This window comes from Neoarius graeffei, chromosome 12 (genome assembly GCF_027579695.1).
Source record: "Neoarius graeffei isolate fNeoGra1 chromosome 12, fNeoGra1.pri, whole genome shotgun sequence".
NCBI classification, from domain to species: Eukaryota; Metazoa; Chordata; class Actinopteri; order Siluriformes; family Ariidae; genus Neoarius; species Neoarius graeffei.
The window spans coordinates 79,816,669-79,831,948 of NC_083580.1; the positions used below are offsets into that span (position 1 = coordinate 79,816,669).

The following is a 15,280-nucleotide window of genomic DNA, read 5'->3' on the forward strand; positions in this document are numbered from 1 at the left end:
TACTGCACCACCACACCAGCCTAGGCCATTTCACTAGAACATAAAAAAAAAAAAAACTTGATGCTCTTACTTTATATCATACACTTAACATCAACCCTGAAGGACGACTCTGATTGGCTAAATGCTTGGCCGAGTTTATCCATTACAGCATCTAATTGTTCCTGGGAATGCCCGGATGCTTCATCTCATCTCATTATCTCTAGCCGCTTTATCCTTCTACAGGGTCGCAGGCAAGCTGGAGCCTATCCCAGCTGACTACGGGCGAAAGGCAGGGTACACCCTGGACAAGTCGCCAGGTCATCACAGGGCTGACACATAGACACAGACAACCATTCACACTCACATTCACACCTACGCTCAATTTAGAGTCACCAGTTAACCTAACCTGCATGTCTTTGGACTTTGGGGGAAACCAGAGCACCCGGAGGAAACCCATGCAGACATGGGGAGAACATGCAAACTCCACACAGATAGGCCCATCAGCTGTGAGGTTCAAACCCGGAACCTTCTTACTGTGAGGTGACAGTGATTACCACTACACCACCATGACACCTAATTATGCCATTTCATCTATCCAGCCATATATATCCTGCTTATCAGTCAATCCCAGCTGACTTTGGGCAAGAGGTGAGACTCACCCAGGGCTGGTCGCCAATCTATCACAAGGCTACACAGAGATGAACAACCATCACATTCACATCTATGAGGGATTTAGAGCAGCTAGTTGCTTTGGGAAACCAGAGCACCCTGAGGAAACCTACGCATGCACAAGAACAACATGTAAACTCCATGCAGAAAAACCCCAGTCAACTGTGAGAGTCAAACCCAGAACCTTCTTGCTGTGAGGTGAATGTGTTAACTACTGCACCACCACACCAGCCTAGGCCATTTCACTAGAACATAAAAAAAAAAAAACTTGATGCTCTTACTTTATATCATACACTTAACATCAACCCTGAAGGACGACTCTGATTGGCTAAATGCTTGGCCGAGTTTATCCATTACAGCATCTAATTGTTCCTGGGAATGCCCGGATGCTTCATCTTTAACCTAATTTACATAAAATCTGCATTTCTCATATTAGAATTTGAGATTTTTCTTTTCTGTTTTTTTTCCTCAAAACTATAGATTAGATTCAACTTTGTCATTGCACACATCACAGGTACAAGGCAACGAAATGCAGATTGCATCTAACCAGAAGTGCATAGCAGTAAATAACGTAAGTGTAATATACATAAATATAAATGTACAGGAATTACAGGGTATGGAATGGTATAATGATATGATAGATATTTACAGTATGTTCAAAATGTGCAATATGAATGAACTATAGTGCAAATGGTATGATATAAATATTTGCAGTATATACAAAACATGGAATGAATAAACAGTAATGCAAATAGTGATAGTGCAGTGAAGTCAGTTCAAGTCAATTCAGTTTGTTCAGGGGGTGTTGAGTGTGTGGGGGGACAGAGTTCAGCAGTGAGACAGCTGAAGGAAAAAAAACTGTTCCTGAACCTGGTGGTTTTGGTCCGAAGGCTCCCATAGCGCCTTCCAGAGGGCAGGAGAATGAACAGTTTGTGTGCTGGATGGCAGGAGGCTTTGATGATGTTTATGGCTCTCCTGAGACATCGCTTCCTGTAGATGTCCTCAATAGCAGGAAGTGAGGCTCCCACAACACGCTGGGCTATCTTCACCACCCTCTGCAGTGCCTTCCGGTCCGAGATATAGCAGTTCCCATACCATGCTGTAATACAGTTGGTTAGGATGCTCTCGATGGTACAGCAGCAGAAGTTCACCAGGATGTCTGAAGAGAGGTGTTTTTTCTTCAGAGTCCTCAAGAAAAAGAGACGTTGGTGAGCCTTCTTGACCAAGTTGGAGCAGTTGGTTGTCCAGGTGAGGTCCTGTGAGATGTGGATCCCCAGGAATTTGAAGCTGGTCACACACTACACTGCTGCATCGTTGATGTGTGTGTGTGTGTGTGTGTGTGTGTGCGCGCATGTCAGCATTCCTCCTGAAGTCCACGATGAGCTCCTTGGTCTTATTGGTGTTGAGCAGCAGGTTGTTCTCACTGCACCACAAAGCCAGGCGGTCCACCTCCTCCCTGTAGGCTGACTCATCGTTGTCCTTGATGAGGACAATCACTGTGGTGTCATCCGCCAACTTGATGATGGTATTAGTGTAATGTACAGGTCTGCAGTCATGAGTAAAAAGGGAGTAGAGGAACGGGCTTATCACACAGCTTTGTGGTACACTGGTGTTTAGGATGAGGGTGGAGGAGCAGTGATGGTCTAAACAAACATGTTGGGGCCTGTTGGTTAGAAAATCCAACAACCAGTTGCAGATGGGACCACTGATGCCCACAGGCCGAATAGCAGTATAGAGTATCCGGCCTTCTTGGAGTCCCTGGGAGACGTACTGAGAGGTGCTCAGACTGGGGACTCCATTGTGCTACTGGGGGACTTCAATGCTCACGTGGGCGATGACAGTGACACCTGGAGGGGTGTGGTTGGGAGGAACAGCCTCCCCAATCTGAACCCGAGTGTTGTTTTGTTATTGGACTTCTGTGCTAGTCACGTTTTGTCCATAACGAACACCATGTTCAAGCATAGGGGTGTCCATAAGTGCACGTGGCACCAGGACACCTTAGGTCGGAGGTTGATGATAGACTTTGTTGTCGTTTCATCTGATCTCCGGCCCTATGTCTTGGACACTCGGGTGAAGAGAGGGGCTGAGCTGTCAACTGATCACCACCTGGTGGTGAGTTGGATCCGCTGGTGGAGGAGGAAGCCGGACAGACCTGGCAGGCCCAAACATATGGTGAGGGTCTGCTGGGAACGTCTGGCTGAGCACTCTGTCGGGGAGGTCTTTAACTCCCACCTCCGGGAGAGCTTTTCCCAGCTTCCGAGGGAGGTGAGGGACATTGAGTCTGAGTGGACCATGTTCTCTACCTCCATTGTAGACGCAGCTGTTCGGAGCTGTGGCCGAAAGGTCTCCGGTGCCTGTCGTGGCGGCAAACCCTAAACCTGGTGGTGGGCACCAGAAGTAAGGGATGCCGTCAAGCTGAAGGAGGAGTCCTATCAGGCCATGTTGACCTCTGGGACTCCTGAGGCAGCTGACGGGTATCGGCAGGCCAGGCATGCCGCAGCTCGGGCAGTTGCGGAGGCAAAAACTTGGAACTGGGAGGAGTTTGGGGAGGCCATGGAGAAGGACTATCGGTTGGCCTCGAAGAAATTCTGGCAAACCATCTGGCACCTCAGGAGGGGGAAGCAGTACTCTGCCAACACTGTTTACAGTGCGGGTGGGGAGCTGTTGACCTCGACTGGGGACATTGTCGGGTAGTGGAAGGAATACTTTGAGGATCTTCTCAATCCCACTGTCATGTCTTCCATTGTGGAGACTGAGGCTGATGACTCAGAAGTGGACTCATCCATTACCCAAGCCGAAGTCACTGAGGTGGTTTGCAAGCTCCTCGGTGGCAAGGCACCGGGGGTGGATGAGATCCGCCCTGAGTATCTCAAGTCTCTGGATGTTGTGGGGCTGTCTTGGTTGACACGCCTCTGCAACATCATGTGGCGGTCGGGGACAGTGCCTCTGGAGTGGCAGACTGGGGTGGTGGTCCCTCTTTTTAAGAAAGGGGACCGGAGAGTGTGCTCCAATTATAGGGGAATCACACTTCTCAGCCTCCCAGGGAAGGTTTACTCCAGGGTACTGGAGAGGAGAATTCGACCAGTAGTCGAACCTCGGATCCAGGAGGAACAATACAGTTTTCGTCCTGGTCGCGGAACACTGGACCAGCTCTATACCCTTCATAGGGTGCTCGAGGGTTCATGGGAGTTTGCCCAACCAGTCCACATGTGCTTTGTGGATCTGGAGAAGGCATTCGACTGTGTCCCTCGTGGTATTCTGTGGGGGGTGCTTCGGGAGTATGGGGTTCGGGGCTCTTTGCTAAGGGCTGTCCGGTCCCTGTACGAACGGAGCAGGAGTCTGGTTCGCATTGCCGGCAGTAAGTCAGACCTGTTCCCAGTGCATGTTGGACTCTGGCAGGGCTGCCCTTTGTCACTGATTCTGTTCATAATTTTTATGGACAGAATTTCTAGGCGCAGCCAGGGGCCGGAAGGAATACTGTTTGGGAACCACAGGATTTCATCTCTGCTTTTTGCAGATGATGTTGTCCTGTTGGCTTCTTCAAACCAGGACCTTCAGCATGCACTGGGGTGGTTTGCATTCGAGTGTGAAGCGGCTGGGATGAGAATCAGCACCTCCAAGCACTGCCATGGTTCTCGACCGGAAAAGGGTGGCTTGCCCTCTCCAGGTTGGTGGAGAAGTCCTGCCTCAAGTGGAGGAGTTTAAGTATCTCGGGATCTTGTTCACGAGTGAGGGAAGGATGGAGCGTGAGATCGACAGGCGGATTGGTGCAGCCTCCGCGGTGATGCAGTCGCTTTACCGGTCTGTCGTGGTGAAGAAGGAGCTGAGCCAAAAGGCGAAGCTCTCAATTTACCAGTCAATCTACATTCTGACTCTCACCTATGGTCATGAGCTTTGGGTAATGACTGAAAGAACAAGATCGTGGATACAAGCGGCCGAAATGAGTTTCCTTCGCAGGGTGGCTGGGCGCTCCCTTAGAGATAGGGTGAGAAGCACAGTCACTCGGGAGGAGCTCGGAGTAGAGACGCTGCTCCTCCACATCGAGAGGAATCAGCTGAGGTGGCTCGGGCATCTTTTTTGGATGCCTCCTTGATGCCTCCCTGGGGAGGTGTTCCAGGCATGTCCCCCCAGGAGGAGGCCCCGGGGAAGACCCAGGACACGCTGGAGGGACTATGTCTCTCAGCTGGCCTGGGAACGCCTCGGTGTTCTTCCCAAGGAGCTGGCCGAGGTGTCTGGGGAAAGGGAAGTTTGGGCTTCCATGCTCAGACTGCTGCCTCCGCGACCTGGCCCCGGATAAAACGGAAGACGACGAGACGAGACGAGCTTTCAGTTCATTAAACGAAAATAATTGGGTGTTGGGGAAAATTCTTTTTATGACCAACACTTGAAAAATCTGAAAGGCAGTATAGCTTTAACGTGATGTATGTGTACAGTAATTTAAAAATAAAACAGTATAGAATTCATATCCATACATTTTCAACTTGCAAGTTCTATAGTAATGATTTTCTCTGCCAAAAGAAAGCATGGTTCATGCAGTCAAACTGATCTTTGTGCAGAAAGAAACATGAACACTTTAAATGTCAGTGAGAAGAAAACTTCTGCTTTTGCTTGTGAAAGGGGAAGATGGATGAGACCAAACAACACACAAGGGACAGTTATTCATCCAGTTCCCCAGACAGTCTCTCTCTCTCTCTCTCTCTCTCTCAACCTTAATATTTATCTCAGCACTCCGCAGACACGAGTGTGTGTATGCATGTGTGTGTTAATTATGGTCGCACAGATGGAGAAGCATCTTTCACTCTGAAACAAGAGGTTTCCTACTCAACCCTTATTTCCTTTTCAGGCGACTTTGACCCCTAGTTTGTGTGTGTGGAGGGAAAACATTTTCTCTTTTTTCCCCTCCCTCACACTCACACTCTCTCACATGCTTGGAGGAGAGTGTGTGCCAAATTACATACAGACTTTTTTGCATCAAGGGTGAAAACTTTCTTCCTCTTGCTCCAGTCAGTTGTCTAACCTCACTCGTGTCTCTCGGCAGATGGAGTAAGGGAAGAGTGTTGAGCGGTTTTCAGAACACCACATGGATATGGCACACACGGTAAAAACTCCACTACGGAGGTCCTTCAGCGAGCATGTGAAGGACTCGACCAATAAGGCTTGGGATATATTCTGGAGAAGTGCACGTGAGAAACGGCTATCAGGTACAGCTACGTGAATGATTAACGCAAACACTCTTGAGATCAACTGCATTTTTTTTTCCTGGCATTTGTGCATTTTAAAATAAAAAGAACCAAGATCAAGTTCTGGGTTGTTCCAGAGATGCTTAATCAAACTTTTAGGCTTGCAGTAATTAAAAAAACAAAAATTCAAAATTAATCATGTGTGTTTGTTGCATAATTGTGGATATCTGCTTCACTGTATTAATGCTTGTCTGTGCAAATTCTGAAAGTTTATCATGGCTTCTGCCAAGTTTCTTAAGTTTTTACCTCACAGATTGAGCGGCTGAGAAAAAAAAATTGGAATTTTATGTTAAAATCTCATTATAGCACGAGGCTTTAAAAGGTGACACTGAAGAATAGATGAATTGGCAATGTGCATACATTTGCAAGCTTTTGGACTATATTAACCTGACATGCACTCAAACAAGACAAGGCTAATTGCTCACATGGCTATTATTTGCATCCTCAAAGCCTTCTGAGAATCCTCACCAAGTGGCCTTGAGTGAACAAGCACTTGTGAGAACCTGATTTTCTCCGACCCACTCTTCTCCCTGTTGACCTTTGAGTGCTCATTATTTGGGGTTGATGTTTATGATTATGGCATACTGTCCTAATATTTAGACTCAAGATGACCCAAGATGTCATAAATACGGTCTCTCACACACACGACGGACGTATTCATACACACAAGACGTTCATCAAGAGCGAACCAGCTAGTGTCTAAAACGTGCAATAACTCCAAATGGACCACAAGAGCTCTCCGAGGACCAATAAAAGTGAGGCTCTGTTACAAAACACTAAATCTAAATCAATAAAATCAAATGAGGTACCACGCACAATGATGCAATTGCCAGGGTGCTTTGGACAACAAGAGCCAACATAAAGAGAATGGATCACTTGGGGAAAAAAAGAATAAGAAGTTGTTGAAGTAAACATCTGGTTCTGAGAGAGAGAGAGAGAGAGAGAGAGAGAGAGAGAGAGAGAGAGGTGTGAGCTCAGCCTTATGTACTTTTTGTCCATGACTATTTTGTAATCCTGGCCTAACTCTTTTGCAAGAAGGCTGATCAAGTTGTGTTTCTCACTCTCATCATGTAAGCATTACCTCATTTCATGCACTAAAGCCGTGTGTGTGTGTGTGTGTGTGTGTGTGGTTTAAATGGTGGGCTTAGTTAGAGGAAAGAGAGGGACTGAGTGCTATTATGATGCAGAGCAGGCCCCTGAGCTTGGAGAGATTACTGTGAGAAACCCTTCCCAGATGTTGCAATCTCAAAAAGGCGAAAAGGGAAAAAAAAAAAAACATACACAGCTGGGGAGGGGGGGGGGGGGAAATGGGGTCAGGTTTCACATTTTTCTTGGCTACAACAACAACAAAGAATCTCTGAAAAAGCTATGATCAATTTAATAGAAAGAAAGAAAACCATGTCCCTTTTCCCGTCCTCCGTCTCTTGGCCATGGATGGTTCAGAATATCTGCTTGCAAAGCGTTTTATCAGGGATGGTTGAGGATTTTTGATACCTTACATCTGTGAAATCCATCTCGTAGTCACGCTACGTCGTCAGTGAGGCGATCGTTGCTATCAGGAGCAGAACAGTATCAGTGAACGTCAAGGCTTGTGGCTTGTTAAGACGTTTTCCACCTGAGAATAAAATCCTTCTGAGCTCCACATAAACACTTCAGCTGGCCAGAATGGGACGGATCATAACAAAAGATGAACGACCAGATAGCGAAGTTTAGCATCGAGTTCACAGCCATTCAGAACACACGAGCGCCAAACTGCATAAATCATAAGAAATGGCTTTCAGAACATGAACCTTGGAGCTGTTTGTCATTATTATCATTATTATAGCACTCAATAGAAGTTCACATGAGCGAGCTTTAAAGGAGGAGTATTGTTCAAGGATTTCTTCTCTTTTCCATTTCAGTCCATTTTTGACTTTCTCGCTTGATTTATTGGTTTCCTTGGCAGGCATTTCATTGAATCGACATGAACGCATATGTAATGGACAACTTATTCCATGCACAGAATCCATCTATTGACAGAAGCTGCAGATGTTGATTGGGGTACAAGTATTATATTAAATTTTTTTTTTAAATAAAAAAAAAAAAAGTTTCCAACGTACAGTCTATATACTCATTATGAATCACACAATCAATTATTTACAATGTGACATACTGGATTCTTAATTCTTATTGGCTTGTTGTTAGCAGCCATGTTTGTTGACCCCATCAACTGTTATTACGAAATGTGAGAAATATGTCGCAGAAAAGAGAATTCCACGTTTTCACTTCACAATGACCACCCAGCGGAAAAGCGTTCAACTTATCAGGAGATCATGAACTCGAATACCAGGGAGACCTAGAGAGTAAAATCAGCTGTGCTCTATACGTGGGATGGGCAGACTTTCTCTCTGCACTAGCGGGCGCCTGTGAGCTTATGTATGTAGAAGGGGGTAAATAGCACTTTCCTCAGAGTGTGTTATAGTTATGCAGCATGACCAGCAGTTCAAAGTGATTTGGTCTCAGATTACAGGTCTCGGATTTCCTCCTTCCACATGATAATGAGAACCAAACAAGTTGAGACACCTTTCATATTCTTACATCATATGACCCGTACGGACCTGTGCGCATGCTCTAAATAAAACCATTGGGAAAAGTCACGTGACTGGATAGATACGGATTTTTGAATCTGGTCCGGAAAAAGCCATACGCGGCCCCGGACCAGTTTCCCTCGCTTCCTTCTGCTGTTTTCATTCATGTATCTGGTTAAGATCTGTTCAATACTTTGGGAGTAACGGCAGGTTGAAGTCGATACAACAGAGTAAAAACTCTGCTCGCATGATGTCGGGAAACTGCTGGTGATTTTCTTTTTGAGTTACGGTGGTCAGGCTCGTTCTCTCTCTCTCTTGATCGGTTTCTCACTGGATTACTCGTCAATATCAGATCACTTTTATAGGGATGTTCTCTCGCTCTCACTGTTTCTGATGAAGGATTCAGCAGCATTTTCCATCTGCTAGTTTTGATGTTATGACTCACAGGAGACTTTGAAGTGAGTTTTCAGTGCTTTACCTACTTATTTTTTTCAGTCAAACTGATTCCTGTAAATAAATAACTATTTTAGAATATAATTGGAGCTGTTTTGATGAAAAAATATTGAGATTTTAAAAAAAAAACGGAAGTCAGAAACACGAGTGTCAATTTCAGTTGAGTTAATGTGAATTGTTTATTGGATGTGGATCAGACAGTTTGAGGTTCACCTTGAAATCTATGAATATTGATCATTTATATTCTTTCATATAAACACTAGTAGCACCAACTTAGAAATACAAAGTCCTACAGAGCACAAAGAGGGGATTAAAAATAATCTTTTATTACTTTATTTTGATAGAGAGTGATAGATGTGAACAAAATTCAATGCTTATTTGTGCATATTTTATAACTAACATTGATTTCTCCTTCTTTGTGATGTATAAATGAGAGTTAAGATCAGCTTTATATTGCACAAATAAAGCCATTTGGTGAAACTTTGAAGAAGAGAGTGTACTGATTTAACGTTTTACTTCATTTGCATAATTAATACTAATTAAATACTAATTTGCATGACTTGTTTTTATTAATTTTTTTAAACTTTTTATTCAGTATACAACCATCTATGGTCCTGCCAATTTCCATGTAAATGTCTTGAAAAATAGAAAGTTATTAAGAAAAAAAAAAAAACATTTGATCTCATTGGTTAATGAGACCCACCCATTTTGGACCATGTTACAGCATATTATGGCAGTTTTCTAAAAAAATTAAGCCATTTTTTCAGTCTTTGATTTGTAATATCTCAAGAACGGATAAATATTTTAATTCTGTAAAAAGTCTGTTGTTCTGCATTCAATTCTGCATTCAACAAGACCAGTTTCAAGCAACTTGGATTGAATTTTCACCTGATATGCCTACTATTATCCAGATGATTTATCAGACACAGAGCTAATTGAACAAGCTGAAATTGTGGAAGAAAATAAATAAAAATAAATAAATAAATAAATAAATAAATAAATAAAAAGTACTTTCAACCGAAGAAATTTTACTTGTTTGTACTAATCCAAAAACAACATTTTGTCATCAAGTCATCATCAGCTGAAGATTGAATTGACTCGATTGCCGACTCAACTCTGTTTTGCTTTCGAACCAAAGTTATTTTGTGTCGACTTAACAGGCTTGTATTGATGAGGTCTCCATGAGCTGACCCGAGTTTGAACTGACTTTTATGAACAATGTTCTCTTAAAATCAAACTGTTATTTCAAACTTGTGCAAAAGTGATTCAACATATAAACAGTTTGCTGTCAATCAAATAAAAAAATTGATTGGCTCATTTTTTGCACACCGTTGTTCAATGTTTTCCACTGTGTATATGTTAGTTTATAAAGGTCATATGATAAAATGCTTATTGACAGTTAGGTCGGTTCAGATGGTTCTTGGTTACTTGCATGTTCCATCCGGCATGACCTCGAGCCAAATATTTTCCCATCTGGCCCTCCCACTCAGTCAATAAGCACATTGTATTTACAGTTCAGGGATAAATGTTCTAACTCCTAAGAATATTTTCTCATAAAACGTAGACTGGAGAAAACAGAAGGGATTTTTAAACCCAGTTCTTTCAGCATTGTCTTTGGTCTCTTGCCTGCTTCTCCGACTGATCCCTTCTCTACCTGGCCACTGATTTTTGGTGGACAGCGTCCTCATTTGGTGGTTGCTCCATATTCTTTTCATTTTTGAACAATGGATTAAAGGACACTCCCTCCAGGGGAGATCCAGAGGTCTGGAGCAACAGAATTAACGCTGTAGACGCTAATGGTTTTTGCTTTATGAAATAAAATATATAAAAAGTGTAAAGTAAGTAAGAATCTTTTAAATATTTAGGTGTTAACATTCAATGAAAATATGACCTGGTCTGATCATATCGATGCCTTAAGCACAAAAGTCTATCAGAGACTTGGCGTATTGCATCGCGTTAAAGGTCCCCTTGCATCGTTTTTTCATTAATTGTGCGGTGGTCTCTGGTATGAATGAATGCCCTGTGAGCCGGTTTTGGTGAAAAAAAAATGCTGTGGTTCTCCTGTTTCAGGCTGTTCTAGTTTGGTGGAGGAGTGGGTGGCGGGAGAACAACAGGATTTCAGCTCTTACTCATTAATATTCATGACATGTAAACATGTTACCTCTGATTGGCTAACAGCAATCAGTAAACGTGTTACCTCTGATTGGCTAACAGCAATCAGTAAATGTGTTACCTCTGATTGGCTAACAGCAATCAGTAAACGTGTTACCTCTGATTGGCTAACAGCAATCAGTAAACGTGTTACCTCTGATTGGCTAACAGCAATCAGTAAATGTGTTACCTCTGATTGGCTAACAGCAATCAGTAAACGTGTTACCTCTGATTGGCTAACAGCACTGTGACGCTACCTCCAGTGGGTCAGAACAAGTGGATGTGGGTGTCTTTGTAAAAACTGTTTTGATTGGCTATTATGGTCTCGACATCGATGTTTTGACCAATAACAATGTAGATGTGGCAGCGGGGGTGTGACCGAGCATTGGTCTGTGAATAGAGGGCAGAGTCAGGGAAGGTAAGTGGCAGAATCACTGCACCTGACAGGAATTAATGTGCGTTTGTGTGTCTTCCCCAGTGACCGCGCCCTATAACGTGCACGCGCGCGTGTGAGACTGGGAGGGAGTGGTTCGTTCATTCATTCGTTAATTCATTCATTTATTTAATTGAATACTCCCTGGGGCAGCGGCTTTCATCAAGGCACGAGGCACGGAGTGGAGCTCGCCTCGGGGTGTGTGGGGGGAATAACATCCCCTGGCTGGGAGCTGACGGGCCCTGGCAGCGCTGGTTTGTTCGGGAGAGGGCAGGGATCGCTGGCTGCCAAGTCTGGGGAGGCTGGGACCTAGGGTTAGGGTTAGGTGAATTACGTCCCGAGGCACGGAGCTAGCCCACTCAGGGAGCACTCTTTCGTTCGGGAGAGGGCAGAGGCCGCTGGCTGCCAAGTCTGGCGAGGCTGGGACCTCCCCTGCCCGAGTTATGAGCGTGCAAAGTTGGGCTGGAGCTGCCGTTGAAACGAAACTGATGCGGAACACCACGCCGCGCCTCGGGGCGAATTACGTCTCGCTCCTCGCACTTTCTTCCCATGGGCGGTCGCAAGCTAAGGTGGGCGAGGCCATGAATGCTAATTTTCAAAGTGACGTAACTTCGTATGGCTTTTTCTGATCCACTCGTTTTTCCGACTATTTTCTTTCATAAGCTAATACAGGGAATGGGAGTAGAATTACATGTTCACATGCAGCATGCATATGCAACTCGGAGTGAACTATGGTATTTCAAAAAGAGCCAGTATTAAACGTTTTTGGTGGAAGGGCACCTTTAAGCATCTACTACTGCTTAGCACTCGCTTGGCACTTTACAATCGCCTTATTTATATTACTGCTTTTTCATGATGCTGATTTAGTATGGGGTGGGGGGAAAAATGAAGTAGTCATGCAACATTTTCAAATATTATAAAATAAAATAATGCTGCAAGATCTATTTCAGACCAAATCAAGTACTTTTCTGCTACTCAAGCTCTTAACCAGTTAAAATGGGAACTGCTAGCTGTCCGCCGCCATCTCCATTGCTGTATTTAAATGCCTTAACAATATTTCTGATCTTAATTTTACTCAGAATTATAATATACATAATTATGAGACACACCGCTGTCAGGATTTACACTTGCCACATGTGCGTACTAACTGGGGCAAAGTTTCATATTATTTCACACAGCTGCTGACTGGAATAATTTAGATATTCCAAAAAGAAAGAAAGAAAGAAAGAAAGACATCAAGCCTTCATGATTTCAAATTGTTTCGAAGATTAACTTAATTTTTTCATATATATTACATATATTTTATTATTATACATACAGGACACTTTTTCCATGGAATAAAAATTCCCTTCTAGCGGGTTTATTGATAGCATTCAATATTATCATTTCACTTATCCTCCATGTATTACATCACTCTCCCCAATGGAGAACGCGCGTGAAATATTGTTATAATATTGCACATTGTCAAGACAACACGACGTCACACATCAGAGCTCATGTGAAGATCCAATGACAAAACTTTTCTGCTGTGCATATGCAGAATCCTTTCTTTGTCCACCGGGAAAGAGAGAAGACAAGGCTAATCCAGCGCTACTGCTAGGATTAGCTATGTTATAATTAAGCACTAAATAAATAAACAAAATGAAACCAAAAGACGCGCTGAACACCTGAATGGCTCCCAAAACTTCATTAAATATTCTTCACGCATATCTACAAGAGAAAAACATACCAACAGACATCAAAAAACTGGAAAAGAGACATCAGAGATGTAAAACTTCCATGGTAGTGAGTGACTAACAGTTTGTAAAACAAACATGGCCGCCAGGGTTGCTTCGTTAAATACAGAAGATTGAGAGAATTTTGGCTGCCAGGTCGCTCCATTGGGTGTAGCTGTCAACGTTGATTTTAAAAGTAACTCAGTAAATGAATACTTAAGTCTGAGTGAAAAACACTGTGGAGAGCGTGCAGCGTGGAAGAGGAGTCTGGAGACAGAAATCTTACCCTGTGTCCGAAATCACTCCCTACTCACTATATGGTGGACTATACAGTGAGTTCACCATTTTGTAGTGCTGTCCAAATGTATAGTGAGAATTATTACACCCTATACAGTGCACTCACAGTATCCCACAATGCATCATGAAAAGTGTGTACAACTGATGGGCGCTAACCAAGCAATATATCCCATCATGCACTGTGGTCGCGCTGGGGGGGGGTTTGAATGGACAGAGGAAGAAACACATTATAAATGGACATTCATGTACAATTAAAAATAGTAAGAGAATAGTAAAAAAGCTAAAATAGAATAAAAGAGTGCAGAGCGAGGAATTAATCAAAAGCCTCAAATTTGATTTAATAAAAAGGCAGCGGCGAAGAAGAAAGAAAGGATTCAGCCTTGATTTAAAAGAACTGAAAGATGCAGCAGACACAAAGTACTTTGTATTTATTAATGTGGGAAATGTGCTCAGTAGCTATAATATGGATTTATCACAAAAATTTTAATCACATGGATGTATTTATTATTTTGAAAACCCACCAGCTGTCTGATCTGGCACGTTTTAATGGTGCGACAGTAATGATGTAAATAATGCAGCGGAGTAGTGTCCAAAAGTGCTTTTACAATTTATCAATGAGCTCACTATAGTCCTTTATATAGAATTCCCTAGATAGTGAGTAGGGAGTAGTAAATATGAGAGTGATTTTGGACACAGAGTTAGATTCTCGGTCGTTAGCCTGTGCTACTGATGAACGCGACAGCGGCTGTAGGTGACTTCACTGCTGCGCTAACAGCGCCAACTTGCGAGTAAGCTAGCGTTGGCCTTCGAAAATGCTGATATGAAGTGTGTGTGTGTGTGTGTGTGTGTGTATATATGTATAATAATAATAATAATAATAATAATATTGGCTGGCTTTTTTATGGTATATCAGATGTATTCCATTCAGCTACTCGTCTTCAACTCGTTCAGCATCATGCTAGCTGAATGGAATATATCTGATATACTATTAAAAAAGCCAGCCAATATTATTATTTTAGAAATATTTCACTTAGTTTTTATTTGTATAATTCTTATTCATATTAGTTGTGGGCGGCACGGTGGTGTAGTGGTTAGAGCTGTCGCCTCACAGCAAGAAGGTCCGGGTTCGAGCCCCGTGGCCGGCGAGGGCCTTTCTGTGCGGAGTTTGCATGTTCTCCCCGTGTCCGCGTGGGTTTCCTCCGGGTGCTCCGGTTTCCCCCACAGTCCAAAGACATGCAGGTTAGGTTAACTGGTGACTCTAAATTGAGCGTAGGTGTGAATGTGAGTGTGAATGGTTGTCTGTGTCTATGTGTCAGCCCTGTGATGACCTGGCGACTTGTCCAGGGTGTACCCCGCCTTTCGCCCGTAGTCAGCTGGGATAGGCTCCAGCTTGCCTGCGACCCTGTAGAATAGGATAAAGCGGCTAGAGATAATGAGATGAGATATTAGTTGTTTATTAGATAGCTACGATTGTATATGTGCAGGACCTCTCTGAAAAACTCCATGGTGATGAGAGCCTCCTGTACAAACATTATTATAAATAAATGAAAGTAAACTGGTAATAGAAGGAATATTCTCCAATTTTTTTCTTAAAGACTGGCTGATTTGCCTGAGCATTTTTTTTTTTTAAACACTATTATGGAAAATTATGGACAGTGAACGTCCACCATGTTTGGAAATTTCCTCAATGAAAAGGTCTCATAAGGTTGCGTTGTTTGCAAACATTTAACTCGGACCTGACTCCATGCCTTCCAGATTTAAATTACTGCTCAATTT

At 43.3% G+C, this 15,280-nt stretch overlaps 1 protein-coding gene across 2 annotated transcripts in view; it reads left to right on the forward strand.

The window, feature by feature from the left end:
• Window positions 1-5,373: 5,373 nt before the first annotated feature.
• The window catches only part of si:dkeyp-23e4.3 (rho GTPase-activating protein 7), a 98,196-nt gene continuing 88,289 nt past the window's right edge, over window positions 5,374-15,280 (forward strand). The window contains exons 1-2 of one of the 2 annotated variants that reach the window (XM_060936518.1): window positions 5,385-5,460; window positions 5,687-5,849. In XM_060936518.1, coding sequence (XP_060792501.1) covers window positions 5,729-5,849 — 121 coding nt within the window. In that variant the 5' untranslated portion in view covers window positions 5,385-5,460; window positions 5,687-5,728. Of the gene's footprint in view, window positions 5,850-15,280 lie in introns of both variants that reach the window. The other variant, XM_060936517.1, reaches the window with a different exon arrangement.